The sequence below is a fragment of the Myxine glutinosa genome, chromosome 11 (genome assembly GCF_964187855.1).
Source record: "Myxine glutinosa chromosome 11, kmMyxGlut1.1, whole genome shotgun sequence".
NCBI lineage: Eukaryota > Metazoa > Chordata > Myxini > Myxiniformes > Myxinidae > Myxine > Myxine glutinosa.
This window is the reverse complement of record NC_136271.1, coordinates 116909668-116930002: the sequence shown is the minus strand read 5'-3', so window position 1 is coordinate 116930002 and position 20335 is coordinate 116909668. Positions and strand designations below refer to the sequence as shown.

At 42.3% G+C, this 20335-nt stretch overlaps 1 protein-coding gene across 2 annotated transcripts in view; it reads left to right on the top strand.

Annotated features, from left to right (window-relative positions):
• The window catches only part of TERB1 (telomere repeat binding bouquet formation protein 1), a 64599-nt gene that overhangs the window by 7742 nt on the left and 36522 nt on the right, over window positions 1–20335 (top strand). For both annotated transcript variants that reach the window (XM_068131182.2, XM_068131183.2), the window contains exons 2-9: window positions 323–444; window positions 649–759; window positions 3724–3852; window positions 6266–6400; window positions 6584–6644; window positions 9229–9359; window positions 14641–14763; window positions 15909–16061. In XM_068131182.2, the coding sequence (XP_067987283.2) occupies window positions 354–444; window positions 649–759; window positions 3724–3852; window positions 6266–6400; window positions 6584–6644; window positions 9229–9359; window positions 14641–14763; window positions 15909–16061 (934 nt within the window). In that variant the 5' untranslated portion in view covers window positions 323–353. The remainder of the gene's footprint in view (window positions 1–322; window positions 445–648; window positions 760–3723; window positions 3853–6265; window positions 6401–6583; window positions 6645–9228; window positions 9360–14640; window positions 14764–15908; window positions 16062–20335) is intronic.

Genomic DNA, 20335 nt, shown 5'->3' with positions numbered 1-20335 from the left:
AAATTAAAATTAAATTAAATTAAACTAATTAAATTAAATTACATAAATTAATAAATTAATTAAATTTAATTAAATTAAACTGAAAGTTGAAGTTGGTTGTTGGTTTTTAATAATAGCAAACTTTTTTTTTTTCACTCTGCCAAGAAATATCACTTGGTTTTCATCAAAAAAGGTCCAGCTAGCTGTGGTTCTCTTTAATTAATACACACAACAATGCTCTGCAATCTGAGAGAAGAAGAAGCATTTTCAACTTATAATCCTCCAAATTATTTTGAGACGCTTCATTGATATTCGTTGTTATTCACCGTTTGCTGTAATCCAGATGGTTTCACGATTTCCTGTCTGCTAAAAGCATGAACCAGCTCACCAGGAACCATTCGAAGAGATTTTGCAAGACGGAGCACATGGCAGAGGAGACGTCACCTGATCCTGCCATCAGCCACGGTATACCTGCAGCGGGATCCAAATTGCTAATCGTATCTGGTTGATCTCTGTGAGGTGAACCAGCTATCCCGTACATGAAGTCTAATCATTCTCCGTTTCATGAGCTCCTACCCGATTGCTGAATCATATTTGCGTTCCAATGTTTTTGTGCTAACCTCTGATGGTTTTTTGTTTCTCTTTTCGTACACCGTTTCCCCTGTGCAGAGGTCCAGGTTGACTTGGCCTTACTTATCGAATGCCTGAAGTTCCAAACAGGTGAAAGTAGTTATCAGAAGCAGGCGTTGGGCACCATCGGTGACATCTGTGCGCATAACGGTGCCTGCAATTTCTTCACACACTCTCTCTCTCTCTCTCTCTCTCTCTTTCTCTTTCTCTTTCTCTTTCTCTTTCTCTCTCTCTCCCTTCTCTCTCTCTCCCTTCTCTCTCTCTCCCTTCTCTCTCTCTTCTTCTCTCTCTCTTCTTCTTTCTCTCTTCTTCTCTCTCTCTTCTTCTTTCTCTCTTCTCTCTCTTTCTCTTTCTCTCTCTGTCTCTTCTTCTCTCTCCCTCTCTCTTTCTCTTTCTCTCTCTCTCCTCTTCTCTCTCTCTCCTTTCTCCCTTCTTCTCTTCTCTCGCTCTCTTCTCTCTTCTCCTTCTTCTCTTCTCTTCTCTTCTCTTCCTCTCTCTCTGTAGTAACCTGTCCGAAGGCAGATTCAATGCTGCCAGAGCAGCGCCATAATGAGGATTGCTTTGGGTAGTTTGCCTTTGTTTTGTCAGCAGTAGTCAGGTGGTGGTGTTGGCTTAGCGGTTAGGGTGCCGGCTTGGGATACCTAGGATCCTGGGTTCGAATCCCGGTCGATCGCTAAATTAACGCCAGGGGGGTTGACTCAGCCTGTCATCCTTCCGAGGTCGGAAAATTGAGTACCAGCTTGCTGGGATGAATGATCCCGGTGTGTACCCCGGTTTAGAATAGGTACACCGTATCCCTGTGCATCGTAAGAGGCGACTAAGGGTTGGCGTCAGGAAGGGCATCCGGCCATAAAAAAAACATTGCCTCAAACAGGGAACCATGATTGTCATGGGGCCCGCAAGGCTAACCCCCGCTCTAGCGGGGAAAATGGCCTTAAAACGATCATTCATTCATTCATTCAGTCAGGGCAGGAATTTGTAATTTGTCCAGAATCTTGTTGATATCTCGTATAGACTTCGTGAAAGACACCGTGGGATCTTTAACGTCCTCCTGCTAATGCTAGCAGATGAAAAACTCTGTTTAACCTCCATCCAAGGGACAAATCACGTTGTGATACAACCCCCTGTATCCGAAACACCATTCTGACAATTTACAGTTGGGTCAGGAAGCAAACCCAGACCAGATGGCTCAAAGTTGAGTGCTCTACCTCTGCATCATGCCTGTCAGACATGACAAGGACAATGCGAGACAGTGTATCACGGCAGTGTATGGGCTTTTAACCTGGTCAGATGGCAATGACAAATATGCCAAACTGCATCAATTTATTCACTTTGTTTAATGGAACAGAAGAAGAAGCATTTTTAATTTATGCACTTTCAAAGTAATTTTGAGATGTTTGATCTTTATAGCTTGGTACGTGGCCATCAATCATAAAATGCAACCAATGCTTTGATTGCGTTCAGCAGATATTATGTACTTGTGCTCTGTTGCGTCTCAGCACTCTGCTTGGAATAATGACCTCCGCCACCAAAGGTGGATGGAGGTTATGTTTTCACCCCTGTCTGTCTGTTTATTTGTGAACAAGATATCAAAACGTTGTGGACGGATTCGGACGAAATTTGGTAGAGATGTAGCGTATGTGACAAGGACGAAATGAATAGATTTTGGTGAAGATCCGGATTCGGATCCGGCTACTAGAAATTGTTAAGTGATTCTTCACCATTGGGAGATAGGGCCAAAAACGATACATAGCAGGATATCTCAAAAAGTTGTGGACAGATTTGGACGATACTTGGTGGACAGGTTGTGTGTGTGACAAGGAAGAATCTATTCAATTTTGGTGAAGATCCGGATTCGGATCCGGCAAGTGGAATATTTTAAGTGATTCTTCACCATTGGGAGATCGGGCCAAAAACAATACACAGCAGGATATCTCAAAAAGTTGTGGACGGATGATTTTGATTCAATGCGATTTTGTATTGTGATTTTCTGGTCTACTCTGGGATACAAAACGTAAACTGTTCACCTGGCAGAGGTATGCTCTCTACTGAGTGCCGTTCTAGTTTGCATTGTTTTTTACTTGGCAAAAACATTTTTTTCCACACGTATGTTGATCACTCCAGTTTGTGTGTGTGTGTGTGGTTGTGTGTTTGTTTGTCTGTCCACTCAATTATACTTGCCTACAGGTCACAATTTTAAACTGATCTTCACGAAACTTCACCAAATGGTAGAGTTGGTGGTCCGACAGAATCATATTATTTTTGAGGTCAAAAGGTCAACATAGGCCAAAGGTCAACCACTTTTTTCAAACTTCTAAAATCCTCAATTTCATCTGATTGACTTGAAATTGGAATAGGATTTACATATCAGCAAACTGAATTCAACCAACAACTATTTTGAGGTCAAAATAGGTCACAAGGTTAACATAGGCCAAAGATAAACAACCTCATTGCTGAAATCCTCAATTTTCATCCGATTTGCTTGAAATTTGAATAGGATTTTAATGTCGGCTTACTGAAATCAACCACCATCTATTTTTGAGGTCAACATAGGCCAAAGGTCAGCCCCTTTTTTCCAAATTTCTAAAATCCTCAATTTCCATCTGATTGACTTGAAAGTTGAATAGGATTTGCATATCAGCTAACTGAAATCAACCACCAACTATTTTTGAGATCAGCATAGGCCAAAAGGCCAACATAGGCCAAGGATCAAAAACCTTTTCAAATTTCTAAAATCCTCAATTTTCATCCAATTGACTTGAAATTTGAATAGGATTTTCATATCAGCATATTGAACTCAACCACCAATTATATTTGAGGTCAACATAGGCCAAAAGGTCAACATAGGCCATATTTCTAAAGTTGTTAATTTTTGTCTGATTAACTTAAGATTTGAAAACTATTTGCATATCAGGTCACTGAATTCAACCAATTATTTTTGAGGTCAAAAGGATGCTCAACTGAGTGCCATTCTACTTTTCTCTCTTTTGCCAAGTGTCACTCTATGAGTGATTTTTCATATGTTTTGTTATATGCTTGGAATAATATGCATATATTTTGTCATCTTAATCCAGCTCGAATTCTTCCATTGCCTTGTTCTCAATATTACCGCAGTTGCAGCATGTGAGTACATGTGTGAAAGTGGTGGACTTAAGTTCCTGATGGAGATGTCCAGTTCTTTATGCTGCTTGGAAGTGAAAGAGACAATCATGTACACACTGGGTGTGTTGGCAGAGAGCAGCGGTATGTTATATTCGGTGCATAATTAATGCATTGTAGACACAATTCATGTCTTTAATGAGTATCGATGTGAAAAGATCAGCAATTTATTAATGATTAAATAGCCCCACAAAGAATACTGGACTTTTCAACAATTTCGCCACATCAATTCTGGAACTTTGGTCTGACCAGAGACCAGCAATATATTTTTTTCGGCCTTACATATATTTTTAAGAGCATTTTTCAGGAGTGATCAAGGCAGCGGTCTGTTGCCTATACACCACCACTCGGGTGTAAGAACACCACCCTTGTGTTTCGTATTCATATGAAAAAGTGTAAGTGTAAGAACAGTGTAAGAAAACGGATATTGTCAGTAGTAACTAGATATACCATATTACTTTTCTGCTAAATCTCCAGAGCGATCTACACATTTATGCCAGTGATGCACGAGCTTAAATATCATGCTGCGGTAGAAGTCCGCTCCAACAACTTGCGTCCGTTCCATTGCAACACTTCACAAATAGCTACGCATGGATATTTTGACTGCCTCGTCATTTTCATAGTGCTGGTCTTTCATGTGATCTTTCAAAGGCCTGAACAGATGGTCGTCCAAGGGGGGCAATTCCGGACTGTACGGGAGGTGGGGGAGCACTTCCCAGCTTTTCTTTGAGATTCCTCAAATGTCAGATGCGGAGTGTGAGGTCTAGGGTTGTCATGTTGAAAGATGATGACTTTTTTCATTGGGCGCTTTTCCCGAAGTGCATGCTTCAGTTTTTTAGCGTCTGAATGTAGCGAGCCACATTGATGGTTTCCCCATCGGGCAGGGAATTAACCGGTAGACATCCCAGAACACGCTTCTCATAACTTTTCCGGCTGAGGGTATTCTTTTGGCCTTCTTCTTTTTTGGAGATGTGAAGTGATGCCATTCCATGCTTTGCTGCTTGGTTTCTGGCTCAGAATGGTGGAACCAGCTTTCATCACCAGTCACAATATAGCACAGGAAGTCACCGCCCTCGACAGCACATCGTTGAAGTAACTGTGATGACACATCCATGCGTGTGTTTTTGTGCTCTTTGGGGAACCCAACAGGACAAACCTTCCGATATCCCAATGTCACTATCATCTCCTGTACAGCATCGTGTCCTATGCCAAGCTGCGCTGTGATCTCCCTAACCATCACCCTTCGGTCCTCACTGATGAGCGCATCATCTTTCTGCTCGTTTCATTCAGCCATGGTGCTGCCTGGCCGACCAAAGCGTGTCTGATCGACGATGTCCGTATTTCCGTCTTTGAAGTGCTTCACCCACCCTCTGATACTACCAGCGCCCATGCAGGCATCTCAGTACACCTGACTCAATCGGCCGTAGATATCTGCAGCTGAGTTGGTCTCCTTGATGAGAAATTCAATCGCTGCACATTGGCCTAATGATATATCGTTGACAGCCATTTTGTCACAATAGATTGTGGTAACACCAATGCTGTGCATGTGCCGGGCCTATGTTTATAATGGAATGGATTGATGTTGCTAATACCTTGCATTCTACTATACTAGCAACGGTACCCGCCCTAAGGGCGGGGCTTCAATTGGGAGGCCCAAATGAAAAAGCAAAATATCAGAAATTGAAGGCTTTTTTAAAATTTTAAACGATTCATATAAACATCCGTTAAATTATATCACACGCAAATCATCAAAATCTAAACAGTACATGGCGCCCATTTTGAAAAAAGATTGAATTCTGCAAAACGGAAGCGGCCGCTACACGTCTTTCTCAGTCGCACGTTTATGTGTGAAGAGTGCGCACCGAATCTGTAACACGGAAGCGGCCACTGCATCTGTTTCTCAGTCGCTTTGCACACGCTGCCGTGTTCCTTCGGAGCCGCACGTTAATATAGGAAGAGTTCGTCAGGAGTCGATCTACTCTCTCCTGGTACGTAGAATTTCAACAAAAGCCACGTCACTGTTCATATCGATAAATATTATTCCACCGTGTTTGGAAAAACTGGAAAATTGGAAAAAGTGGAAAAACAACATAGCCTATTTTAACCCAGGAGGTCCCAGGATTACCCATCCAAAATATCGTTGCGATCGGTTCAGCCGTTTTTGCGGTACCTTCGAACGGACGGATGGACATTTGGTGAATTATAGTAAGATTCGGCACAAACGTGTGGAATCCACTCATGCTCATGACTTTTAGTACGGCCCTCGTATAAAGGATGGATGATTTAAAGATGGATAATGATAAAATTTTATAAATCTCAGTTTTTTGGAATTCGACTGTTTTTCTCTTTAACGTGCTTGCAAACATCATACAATCTCTGCAGTTTCCAATTATGTAAAAGGATTATTTTGATCTTGATAACCAAACTCATGCAGTATATAATTCTTTTGATATATATTTATTTAAAGCTCCACATTGATTTTTCTCCCTCCTGCCAGTGCTGTGCCAGCAAGTGCTTTGCAGCTCAGAGTTGTTAGCTCACTGCACCTCTCAGCTGCTTGCCACAGCCACTGTCCCAACCAGACTGCGATGCAGCAGTGCTTATCTCCTCCTTTCACTGTTCTCCAATAATAGTGAGTACTACGCATCGAGGACAAGTCAATTGTTATCCATAGGGTTCTTGGCACAGGTTTTGGACTGGTGTCGAGTGCTAACAATGGAAGGTAATTGATGTACGGTGCTCAACTAGAATTACATTTTCCTTTTCTGCTCTTACTTATGCTGTTGCTGTTTCACTCTTTCTCTCTTATAACTAGGAGCTGGACAAACACTGGCTAACTCCAGCAACTGTTTGAATATACTGTTGGCGGTCTATAGGTATGTTGCCACAACTTTGTATGCACAATGCTGCCTTTTTACTTGACTTCCCTTACCTAAGTCTATTCAGTGTTATCACCAAGTATTACAAGACTTCACCTGTTCAAATATTTGCCATATAATTGGGTTGTTTTTCATCGTAAACTGATTTGATGGAAAGAAAACCCAGTAGATTAATTAATATAATAATTCTCCTTCTTCTTCTTCTTCTTCTTCAATCGGCTCTCAGGCCAAACTCAGATGACATTGATCCTCAGCTTCCAGTCCTCTCGATCAAGCATTGATGTGTGCAATTCCTCCAAGTCACTGTCACTTGGCAGATGTGTGTGAAGTTGAGTATGGTATCCACCAAGTCCCTTCTTGCGGTTCAGAATGAGGGTCCATGCTTCACTTCAATAAAGTAGGACGACTCAACTGTTGCCGTGAACAGGCGTTCCTTGATACGCTGAGAGTGTCGACTTCCATATTCTTGAAAGTTTGTTGCAAGCTCTCCTTGTGGCAGCTGTCCTTTGTTTGATATCCTGAGCAGTCGTGTTAATCCAGGAACCAAGATACATGAAGTCGTTGACTGTCTCAAGTTCTATTTCATCATTTGATATGATTGAGACTTCGCTCGACTGGTTGAACACCATCACTTTTTTATTAGCATGAATTGTTAGTCCTATATTATCGGTGTTTGTTTTGACTACCTCCAGAAGTTATTGAGTTTGTTTAATTTATCCTGACAATAAGGCTCTGTCATCGGCATCAAGATCAGTAGGAACCTTCGGTTTGACTCTTCTACTTTTTCTTCGTTCGAGTTGGAACCTCAATTGCTCCTCCTTGCCGTTGATAGCATTTGAGCATGTAATCATTATCTACTTACTGAATGCATATTTTACCAGGATTCGATTGTGAGTGTATCCTCCTGGTTGCTGTCGTTTTATTTGGTACTTTGGGTGCATTGGAACAGTTGATGCAGTAAACCTTGCAAACTGTATCACTCAGAATATGAATGAATGAATGATCGTTTTAAGGCCATTTTCCCCGCTAGAGCGGGGTTTGGCCTTACGGGCCCCATGACAATCATGGTTCCCTGTTTGAGGCAATGTTTTTATGGCCGGATGCCCTTCCTGACGCCAACCCTTAGTCGCCTCTTACGATGCGCAGGGATACAGTGTACCTATTCTAAACCGGGGTACACACCAGGATCACTCATCCCAGCAAGCTGGTACTCAATTTGCCGACCTCGGAAGGATGACAGGCTGAGTCAACCCCCCTGGTGTTAATTCAGCGATCGACTGGGATTCGAACCCAGGATCCTAGGATCCCAAGCCGGCACCCTAACCGCTAAGCCAACACTCAGAGACAGAGGCAATTTGGTTGCAGGACCAAGCCAAAGACCTCTTTTTCAAAGGGCATCGTAGAAACTTTAACATCAACAACTGAGTTCCAGCAGATATGACAACTGGCTTAAAACCCAGTGAAAGGATGCCCATTGCAGGAAATGCACCATACAGCAGTTTTCTTTGCGCATTGCATCATTTTGCGTAGGGATAAAATGCAGAAACACAGTGTTTAAGTGAGCTCACTGCAAAATTAGCTGCCCCTGCTACTGTAAATTCCATCACATTTTTACACAGGTAAACATTGCAAGTTATATCCCCTAAACTAAAACGGCATTAGGTAGAGCGCATACCTCCACCAGGCTGAACAGTTTACGTTTTGTTGTCGCACTGATAGGCCGGAACTGGATCTGGACCTCAACCAATATCTAACCGGCTTATTCTTGTCACCGACCCAACCCATCCACCAAGTGTTGTCATAATTCATCCACAACGTTTTGAAATATGCTATGCTGCATATCGTTTTTGGCCCTATCACTCAATTGTGAAGAAACACTTTTTTAAATTCTCGTGTCCGGATTCGGATCTTCACCAAAATTGAATGGATTCTTCCATGTCACACACCCAACTCATCCACCATGTTTTGTCAATAGTCGTCCACAACCCTTTAGAATATCATGCTATATATCGTTTTTGGCCCAATCTCTCAATGGTAAAGAATTACTTGTAAATTAAAAAGATTCTCGTATCCGGATCCCGATTCGGATCTTCCCCAAAATCCAATCCATTTGTCTTTGTCACAACCAAACCTATCCACTGAGTTATGTCCGAATATGTTCACACATGTTTGAGATATCCTGCTCACAGATAAACAAGCAGACAGACAGATAAAGGTGAAAACATAACCTCCGTCTACTTTCGGTGGCAGAGGTGAAAGTAAAAACTAATATTTTAGGTTGTTTGCTGCTTGCTTACCTTTAATTATACTTCCACTATTTTTTACATGGTACCCTTTTACTCTAATGAACTTTTTGTCCTTCTTGGTGTATTTGTGCTGTCACTTGGCATTTTGCCAGCATATTAAAACATGTTCTAAATGTCTTCTTTGCTAATTCCCATAATGCAGTGCTAAACTTCAGTTCTTTGTTGTTGGCCAGGGTACCAAGAAAAACATAAATACAACCATCAATATTACAGAAAATTTTATATCAATCAACTGCAGTGCATGGCAAGGTTGCCTATTCTACTTTGTTTCCCAGGGAGGGAATTTCGTGCCTGGTGGGTGGTGGTGGTGATTGTGCTGGCAGTGACGGGCACAGTTCAATAGCACCCCAATTGTGGACTATGGTTGCAAGCATTCTGGCAGCAAGCGCCAACAACCCTCAGAATGGTAGCTATACAAGGAAGGATAAACATTAACAAGAACAACCTTGTAAATTAAATTGCATGTGAGTATGTATGTATGTATGTATGTATGTATGTATGTATGTATGTATGTATGTGTATATGGCTAAACATACACTCGTGTATATATATATATATATACAGTGAAACCTTGACTTACGAGTTTAATTCGTTCTGTGACCGAGCTCGTAACTCAATTTGCTCGTTTCTCAAATTAAATTTCCCCATTAAAATGAATTGAAATGCTATTAATCCGTTCCAGCCCCCCCAAAACCACACCAATTTTTTTTGTTACGTGTTTTTAAATAAGAAAAATGTACTTTATAAATAACAAATAATGTATAAACAAGCACGACCTCGTATATACTGTACATAATAAAAGAGAATGTAAAGAAATAAACTGGTTTTATTAAGTGTATTTACTCACACTCCTCACTGTATTTACTCACTGTATTTACTGACACTGTCAACCACACAAACAACAACTTCTCCATCTCTTCATGGACAGAGGTCCGGAGCTTTGAAATAATCTTAACGCCCTTGGCTGGCGTTATAGCCTTTATCGACTCCTTCTGCTTCAAAATCGTACATATCGTAGAAGTACTATGATCGTACTGCCTCGCCAAGTCGACAACACGCACACCTCGCTCATGTTTTTCGACGATTACATGTTTTATATCCAAGCACATCATCCTTTTCTTCTTCTCAGCACTGCCCTTGGCACTCAATTTCTTAGGACCCATGGTTAAAACTAAGAAATTTTCCAAAATAAACAAAATGCGAAAACAAAGCAACAGCGATACGGCAGAGATGCTTGCACGGCAAGATAACCACGTGACCTGAACGCTCGCTGGGCCACCTAGTGGCGGGTGGCGTAAGCTCGCTCGCTCGTAACTCAGATCTCGGCTCCCATCACAAAGCAAAAAATCGACCGAGTGACGGCTCGTATCTCGGAAAACTCGTAAGTTGGTGCACTCGTAAGTCAAGGTTTCACTGTATATATATATATATATATATATTTAATATATATATTTACAGACTTGGCATTTAATATGGAATTTTTTTTTTGTGGGGGTGAACTTACTTTTCAAGATGTCTTAGAACCAAAAGTTCATTGGAATTATGTTGAAATTATTCTAGATTTTGTTAAGGTGACCTTTAAAAGAAACAAAAACCACATTTGACATTTCGAAACAAATAAATTGATCCTTGAAAGTGATGTAAACTGATATCGAACTCAATTCATGGACAGTACTGTGTTAAACTTCTGTACGTTTTCCAGAAGTATCTCTTTATTTTGCACATTAGCCAAATTTTTTTTATAACAAAAACAAAAGTTAAATTACGACTGGGATTACGGACAGTAAAATTACAGTTCAGTATTTCGTGTAACCCCCACGAGCATTCAGGAGAGCACGTACACGTTGAGGCATGCTGTTCACGAGATTTGCCAAGGTTTGGACAGGAATCGCTTGCCATGCAGTGACAATAGCCTGCTGCAATTCACGCACAGAGGTCGGCTGCTGGTCCAAGTGGTCGATTTGACACGTTAATTCTGCCCACAAGTTCTCTATCGGATTCATATCCGGGGACATGGCAGGCCACTCCATATGCTCTACACCACGGTCAGCAAGAAAGTGTTGGATCATGCGAGCACGATGAGGCCGTGCATTTTCATCTTGGAAGACAAAGTTTCCTCGAAAGGCTGCACTAGCAAATGGAAGCAATGTTTCTTCCAGAATGGCCCTGTGCATGAACTGGTTCAGGTTTCCATTCAGAACAACCAGGTCAGTTTTGCCCCCTGCATGAAAAGCAGAACAAACGGTCACCCCACCACCTCCAGCTTGGACTCTTGGCACTATACAATCTTTGTTGTAGGCTTCATGCACTTGTCTGCACACTCGGACGCGACCATCGTGACGATAGACCAGAAATCTAGACTCGTCACTGAAGATCACGTGATTCCAGTGTCCTGGCTGCCATTGACGGTGCTCTCTGGCCCACTGCAATCGGTGCTGGTGGTGTTGTCTGGTCAGGCGTGGCTTTCTCAGGGGACGCCTGGCACGATAGCCTGCTTGAACCAGTCGTTGGTTGACTAGCCTTCTGGATACAGGCACATTTGTCAGTTTCTGCCACTCAGCCCTAAGCCGATTAGCTGACTTGGTACGGCCATTGCGGACAAACCGGTGCAGCTGGCGATCATCCCTCCTTGTGGTTCTGCGGGGACGTCCTGGCCTCGGTATTGGAGTAGGGACACCCCTCTGAGCATTTAGTTTCAGGATCTTTGACACCTGACCTTGAGTGATGCCATACTGCCGAGCAATAGCACGCTGTTTCATGCCGTAATTTCGTAAAGCCACCACTCCATGACAAACAGCATTGTCGAGTTGACGGACCATCTCCAGAGGAAGCGGCAATAACTTTTGGAGACGTGCAGCAGTTGTTTTCCACTAATACAGAACGCAACAACCCTTGTATACCCGACTGTGAAGCCAATCATCAAATGCACCTGTCCATACATTTTGCCACGCCACCTGTGATATAATCCTGTTGTTGACTTCTTGCTGCGACAGACAATCAGTGACATGCTTCTTTTAACAAATAAATCACCAAAGTGTAAAATAAACTCACTACATTGATATACTGAGTTAAGAAAGTAAACCCACGTCAAGAAAAAAAATATATTCCATATTAAATGCCAAGTCTGTATATATATATATATATATATATATATATATATATATATATATATATATATATATATATATATATATATATATATATATATATATATATATATATATATATATATACTAGCTTGGTGAGGCGAGCGCGTCGATACTGAGGAACGGGCTTATTTTAACTGAGGCTAATGACTGTACCTGAGTTGCTGTGTTGTCATGATTTTCACCAATCATAATACAAACAATTACTTTGCACAAATGTATTTGTTGTGTTTGTGATATTACATTTTTATAGGCAATTTAGGTTGAAGATTTAGGTTGAATGTTTTTTTTTCAAGAAAGAACCCCTCTGCACATACATAGGAGAGGGGTAGGTGCAGACTGGAAGTTTGGGACGATTACGCGTCACCACCACGTAATTCAAAACACCTCACCACCAAGTAATTCAAAACACCTCACCACCACGTAATTCAAAACACCTCACCACCACGTAATTCAAAATACCTCACCACCAAGTAATTCAAAACACCTCACCACCAAGTAATTTAAAACACCTCACAGCCATAAAACACGTAATAAAAACACCTCACAGCCATAAAACACGTAATAAAAACACCTCACCACCACGAAATTAAAAACACCTCACAGCCATAAAACACGTAATAAAAACACCTCACAGCCATAAAACACATAATAAAAACACCTCACAGCCATAAAACACGTAATAAAAACATCTCACCACCACAAAAATAAAAACGCCTCACAGCCATAAAACACGTAATAAAAACACCTCACAGCCATAAAACACGTAATAAAAACACCTCACCACCACGAAAGTAAAAACACCTCACAGCCATAAAACACGTAATAAAAACACCTCACAGCCATAAAACACGTAATAAAAACACCTCACCACCACGAAATTAAAAACCCCTCACAGCCATAAAACACGTAATAAAAACACCTCACAGCCATAAAACACGTAATAAAAACACCTCACCACCACGAAAGTAAAAACACCTCACAGCCATAAAACACGTAATAAAAACACCTCAGCCATAAAACACGTAATAAAAACACCTCACCACCACGTCATTTAAAAACACCTCACCACCAAGTAATTCAAAACCTCACCACCACATAATTCAAAACACCTCATCACCAACTAATTCTAAACACCTCACCACCACATAATTAAAAACACCTCACCACCACGTAATTATAAATACCTCACCACCAATGAACTCAAAACACCTCACCACCATGTGATTTAAAAACACCTCACCACCATGTGAATATAAACACCTCACCACCACGTCATTTAAAAACACCTCGCCACCACATAATTCAAAATACCTCACCACCACGTGATTCAAAACCACCACAACGTTATTAAAAACACTTCACAACCACGGAACAAAAGTTTGAGGGGGTCGTTAAGTGAGAACACAGGCACTACCCAGATGTGTAGATATATAGATAAATGACTGTACCCGAGTTGCCGTTTTGTCATGGTTTAAACCAATCATAATTCAAACAATTATTTTGCACAAATGTATTTGTAATATACGTGATATCACATTTTATAAACAATTGAAGTTGAAAAAAAAAATTATTTCCCAAAAAAATTCCCCAAAAAAAAAAAAAAAATGGAACATTTTTCTAAAAACATACCCTTAGGACATACCGACGGGAGAGATATGTGTATTCCAGAAGTTTGGTACGATTTCACAAACGTTTGAGAAAGTAGTTCAGTGACAACACAACACAACACAACACAGGACAGGACAGACGCTGCACAGATATATATATATATATATATATATATATATATATATATATATATATATATATATATATATATATATATATATGTATATATCCAAGCTCTTCTGGCTAAACAGTTGCATAGGCTCCGCCTATTAGGCATGAGCTTCACCTATTCGGCTCCAGCCCCCTGCTTTTCAATGGGATGTACTGTAGTCAATATTGGGAAGAGAGTTTAATTCTCAGTTTTTATAGACCAGTCCACTCTGGAGAGGGAACATCCACGAACACGTGTTTTGGGTTTGTTGGCCTTCATCAGCTGGAATACAATCCTACGGGACATACGTTTCGGGGTACAGTACAATTGTGCGAAGATGTAGGGGGCTGTAGCTAAGCTCATGTCTAATATGCAGAGCCTATGCAACTGTTTAAGCAAAAAAGCCTTTAAAATGTAAATTGTTCCTGGCTGCTTTTCCACTACATTGGCTCTATGCTTGGGGTCAGTGGCATGTTGGAAGATTAATCCCTGCCCAAAAAGATGTGTTCCTGAGGTAATAGCATGATTGAGCATGATTGAATAGCATGATATAACCATATTCATCTCTGAAGATAAAGATGCATGCCATTGATAAGATTAGCGACTATATTTCATTAATATACACGATAGAAAGACAGAAACACCTAATAAACTCTTATTATTAAGATCAATGTTTTTCAAGAGTTCATTTGGATGAGAATTAAACGATGGGTCTTTCACGGTTTTGGTGATTTTGATGAATAGACAATGTTTCTTTCATTTCCATGATGTGGGCCTAGAGGTAAACCAATGGGCCTGTGCCTCTGCCTTTCCTGCCACCGTGGACCTACTACACTCTACCATGATTTCTGGAGTTCTTCGTACTCTGTGCACATTCCTGTGTGCCATAATTTCCAACAACGGTAAGGTCCATATTTCTACTATATCTCTCAAAGGAAACACAACCCGTAATATTACACTAACCATAACAGTTACTTGCACATTTAAAGAAAACTTATGATCCGATCAAACCTCTAATTTCATGAGCTGGCTGATGAAACACATTTTAATTGCTTTTTATTTTGTTCTGAAGTCCCAGGTCTAAAATCCCAAAGAAACCCAACAGGACAAATACCATAAAAATAGAGGGAATTGGACCTGTGGTATTATCTATTGGTTTCAATAAGGAAAGTGAAATACTGGACCAGTAGAAAATATCAATTAAAAAAACCAGTAGGTCAATGGGGGACCAGCAGGAGACCAGTAGGAGACCAATGATGATGATGATGACCACTCCTGCATCTTCAGATACATATGGCTGCCAAGCAGATTCTTGGCTATTGGGCACAATCCTGGTTGGGGCATCACTCCTATTTAGGATACTTGAATGTCTCATTCATCCCAGTAAGATGTTATTCATTTTTGCCGACCTCAGAAGGATGACATGCTGAGTCAACCCCACCTGGTGTTAATTCAACGACTGACCGGGATTTGAGGTCGGGACCCTAGAATCCCAAGGCAGCACCCTAACTGTTAAGCCAAGTACCAGTGCTCTGCCATCTGATCTATCTGGTTCCTGGATTGCAAACAACTTGCATTCACATATACAACAAAGACTCTACAGGGAAACCCTGTTATAAAGAACATCGTATGAATCAATTCTATATGGAACTGTGTTTTGCGTTTGTTTATAACAAAATATAATTAAAGTATTTTGGTTGGTCTGGGTTTTCAGAAAATGTCTGGGTCTGAAGATGGGTTTTCAGACGAGTTAACTCTAATGGTTTCTACAGGACCAGTTGAACTTAAAGGTTCCGATTGGTTTCCATGGGTTTCAGACCAGTTGCATCTAATGGTTTTTAATTGTCTTTGAACCGAATCTGCTTGGGTTTCTACTGGAAACTCTACCGGTTCCTGTAGAAACCAATAGAAACTGTGATTTCCAATAGAGACCCATGTCCTACAATCTGGCCCAACTGGTCTCCATAGAAATGTCCTACTGGTCACTATTGGTTTCTATGGAATTTTCGACCTGGGGTGTATGTTATTTTCTCTTTATACCATCCAGGGCAATGTCAGACAGCTCTAGTGCGAGCAGGGGGGCTTGAGGCACTGGCGCAATTGCTGACACAGCTGAGCGACGTGGCACAAAGCGATGACAAGGCAGCACAGCTGGCAATTTATGTTGCTCAGACACTTGATAATTGCATCTCGTTGAATGGTTAGTACCATGCACTCACCATAAATGCTACCATATGTGCTTTCCCTTTGCTGCTGTTACAGGTCATGCCAAATTAAAGGTCCTTCGTAGAAGTTGTAAAATTTGATCATGTTGAGGTGTTTGATTTCAAATCAATTAGCTTTGTCTTCCAAGTCCGTCAGTATGATTGAAAATTATGGTGACAGCATGTTGCATACTCCAACTCAATGGTTGAACTGACGGTTCAGTACAACCGTCAGACAGATAAAAGATGGTTATCTTTTCCTCCATCCTGTTCTCCCAACTGTCTCGGCATTCTGTCCACTGGGAAGACTGAGTTTTGCAATCGTGTGTGTGTATGTACAGGTAGTAGACAAAAATATGGAAACATCTGGTTAAATGCGGGACACCAAGCAACGCTTCCACACAAGCGTGGCCCATGTGTTAATTAAGCAAAAAACATCCCAGCATGCTTAAGGTCATCTACAAAAATGCTGCACAGGCCTGGTTCCCCATAATTATGGCTATCATGGCTGCAAGAGGAGACCCCCACAATTTCCCCATTCACAAAACACGTGTGGTCACCCAATGGTTTGATGCGCATGACCCTGATGTTATCCATATGATATGTCATGGCCCTCTCAGTCACCAGATCTGAACACAATAGAGCATTTATGGGATATTCTGCAATGATGCCTGAGACAGCATTTGCCACCTCCATCAAACAGATGTGAGTTGATTGACTTTCTCGTCGAAGAATGGTGCCGCATCCCTCACACAGAATTCCAGACTGGTGGGCCCTATGCTACAGTGCGTACTGGCCGCACATGGTGGCCCAACATCCTATGACGTGACTTTACATAGGTTTTTCCATCTTTTTGTTGTGTGTGTGTGTGTGTGTGTGTGTGTGTGTGTGTGTGTGTGTGTGTGTGTGTGTGTGTGTGTGTGTGTGTGTGTGTCCGTGTGTGTGTCCGTCCATGCCATAATGTTTTTACCATTTGAGCTTTTGTCGTCAAAATCTCAACAAACCTTGATCATGAGAATATAGAGGACATTCATTAATAAAACGAGCATGTTTTATGTTGGACTTTATGTTGGACTTCCGCTTCCGGTCTTGCCGGCGAGGTTTCGTTTATTCGCAGCTGTCCACGCTCTCCATCGAAATCGAAGTTAAGTAATTGTTCCCATTTGTATTTTCGTTATAACTGTATTTATTTTATGGTGTGTGTACGTATAGTGTGTCCCGAAGAAGATTTTCGGTGCAAATCTTTCATACCTGTATAGAAAATCGTGTTAATTAGTGTCGTGTCTTTTGAGGCCTTGTACAGTGTCCAACCTTGAGGCTTTGTTTTTCTCTCAGCGGTCCATCGTTTTGTGCTCCAATAACTTTCGTTCTCTGTTTTTCCCAGTCTTTTCACCCCATAGCCTACTTCCGTGTTTAAAATCTCAACTAAAAAAAAAACTAAAAACCAAAAAAAAAAATTCCTTCTCTGTTCTTATTCGTTGTTCTCATTCGTTTATTCATTCTTATTCGTTCGTTCGTTCTTCGACCACGTGTTTCTCCCCCATTTCCCCAGATAGTTTTCACTGTTAAACTTTAAAATGTTTACACTTTCCCCTCAAGTTCTGTATTCCGTCGTATATTATAACACCTTTTTCTTCTTCTTCTTTAAAAGGTTGCTTTCGACTTGCTCACCAAATCTATTCATCCCAAAAAAAAATTCCATCTCTTACAGTGCCTCTTTTCTACATTCCCTAAACTCTCCTGCACTCCATCCTCCCTCCAACGTCCTTAAACGTATTTTTGACTCGAAGGTCACAAGAAACTCATTTTGCAATAAATGTTTGTTTCCCATTAATCGTACACTTTCTAAAATCCAATCTCACCCCTCCCCTCCAAATCTTCCCCATAACCCCTCCTCTCCAAATCTTTCCCATCACCCCTGCCCTCCAAATCTTCCCCATCACCCATCCCTTTCAAATCTTCCCCCTTGCCCCTCCCCTCCAAATCCTCCCCATCACCCATCCCTTTCAAATCTCCCCCCTTGCCCCTTCCCTCCTAAACTCCCCCCACACCCCTCAAATCCAAGACTCCCCCTCGCCCCTCCCCTCCTAGACTTCCCCCTCACCCCTCCCCTCCAAATCTCCCCCATATCCCATCCCTTTCAAATCCCTCCCCTTGTCCCTTCCCTCCTAAACTCCCCCCTCGCCCCTCCCCTTCAAATCTCCCCACCCTCATTTCTTCTCAATTTCCCCCCTCTCACTCCCCCTCCTCAAAGCGTCCTCCCCGCTTCTTCCCCCTTCCAACTCTCACCTCCATCTCCCCCAAACTTCTGCCTCGCTCGTCCCCCTCCTCAAATAACACCTCATTGTGCCTCACCCAATCACCATCAAACCTTTTGTCCGCCCCATCCTTCCCTTTCTCCGAGCTATTCTGAAATCTCTGACACACCTTCAACAGCTCTCCCTACCTCTTCCACCTCTTCCACATCTTACTCTACCCCTCCTCCCCCCTGTTCTGTATCCGATGCTCCCCCTTCCTCTTCATTAACGGTATGGACCTCAAACATCCGGGTCCTTCGTTCAAACTTAACTGATCTCTCCATACAGGTTGCTTCTGTCAAACCAGAAGTGATCTGCTTAACAGAAACTTTCCTCCTTCATGATGTCTCTGATTCCTTAGTATCTCTCCCGGGTTACTCCCTCCTCCGGTATGATAGACCTGAGCCTCGTCCTGGAGGTGGGGTTGCTATCTTTATCAAAAACTCTCTTCCTCACTCGCCCTGCACTGCACTCTCTCATCCTCACCCCCAGGAATACCTCTGGCTACGGCTTCCCCTTCGCTCCCACCTCTTGTTCATATGTGTGTTGTACCGTCCACCAAACAGTGATGACTCAATCTACATCTCGCTGTCTGATAATATGGACCAACTTCTATCTACTCATCCCAACTCTCTCTTCCTCATATGTGGTGATTTCAATTGTCACAATGCCAGTTGGCTGGGTGTGGGTACCTCTCTCACCAGCCATGGCTCCTCAGCAAATGACTTCTGCGACTCACTGGGACAGACACAATCTGTCAATTTCCCGACCCGGATCTCAATCAACGGAGCATCTTCTCTTCTGGACTTGGTTATGACTAACTTCCCTGAAAATGTCTGCTGCTCTTCTTCTGCTCCAATCGGCTCATCTGATCATTTGCTTGTTAAAGTGGACATCTCTCTGACCATTCTCAGGGAGCCTGCTCAGCGGCGACGAGTCTGGCATTTCACTCAGGCCAACTGGCACGGTCTTCAAGCAGCCATCAATCATCTGGACTGGTCTCACATCTCGTCTTCAGTTGTCATACCCTTCCTCCCATCCATGGTACACGGAATCTTGTGGTGAGGCTGTTGCCCAGAAACAACTTGCCTTCGTCTCCTGGAAAGCTAATCCAACGGAAGGAAATCTCATTTCCTTTCACAAAGCCCGAAACAAGTGTGTGTCCACCCTCAGGAGAGCCAGGAAACAATATCTCTCCGTTCTCAAGACCGAACTCTCTTATCTGTCTCCCTCTTCCAAATCCTGGTGGCCTCTGGTCAAGTCTGTTTCTGGTGTTTGTTCCCCCTCCATCCCCTCCCTTACCTCAAACGGCTACACAGCTGACTACCCACGTGAAAAAGCTGAATGCCTCAACTCTGTGTTTGCCTCTAAATCTTGTGTCCCAAACCCATCCCTCTCTGTACCCACCGTACCCAGTCGTACCCAGCTGCTCCTGGACTCCGTGTCCTTTCCTCCTGACAAGGTGGAAAAGTTTCTGTCAACCCTCGACTCTGATTCTGCAACTGGACCTGAAGGCATCAGCCCACGGGTCCTAAAATCCTGTTCTTCCGCTCTTTCACTCCCTCTCTCTGTTCTCTTCACCCTCTCTTTTGCTCAAGGTCAACTGCCATCTGCTTGGAAATCAGCCAACATCACCGCTTTGCACAAAAAAGGTGTAAAAACAGATCCTAGCAACTACAGACCAATCCGCCTTCTCCCAATTATCAGCAAAGTCATGGAATCCATCATTGCTTTGGATATGAAATCTTTCCTCTTCTCCAATGGCTTGATCTCTGATCATCAATTTGGTTTCAGACCAGGTCACTCTACTCTGGACATGCTGCTTCTGCTGTCTCCACAATGGATGGAGGTTCTCAATGCCAAACAGGAAATTAGAGCTGTCCCCCTCGACATATCACGTGCCTTTGATACGGTCTGGCACCCCGCTCTGCTCACCAAACTGTCCTCCTTTGGTATCCATGGAAATCTCCACG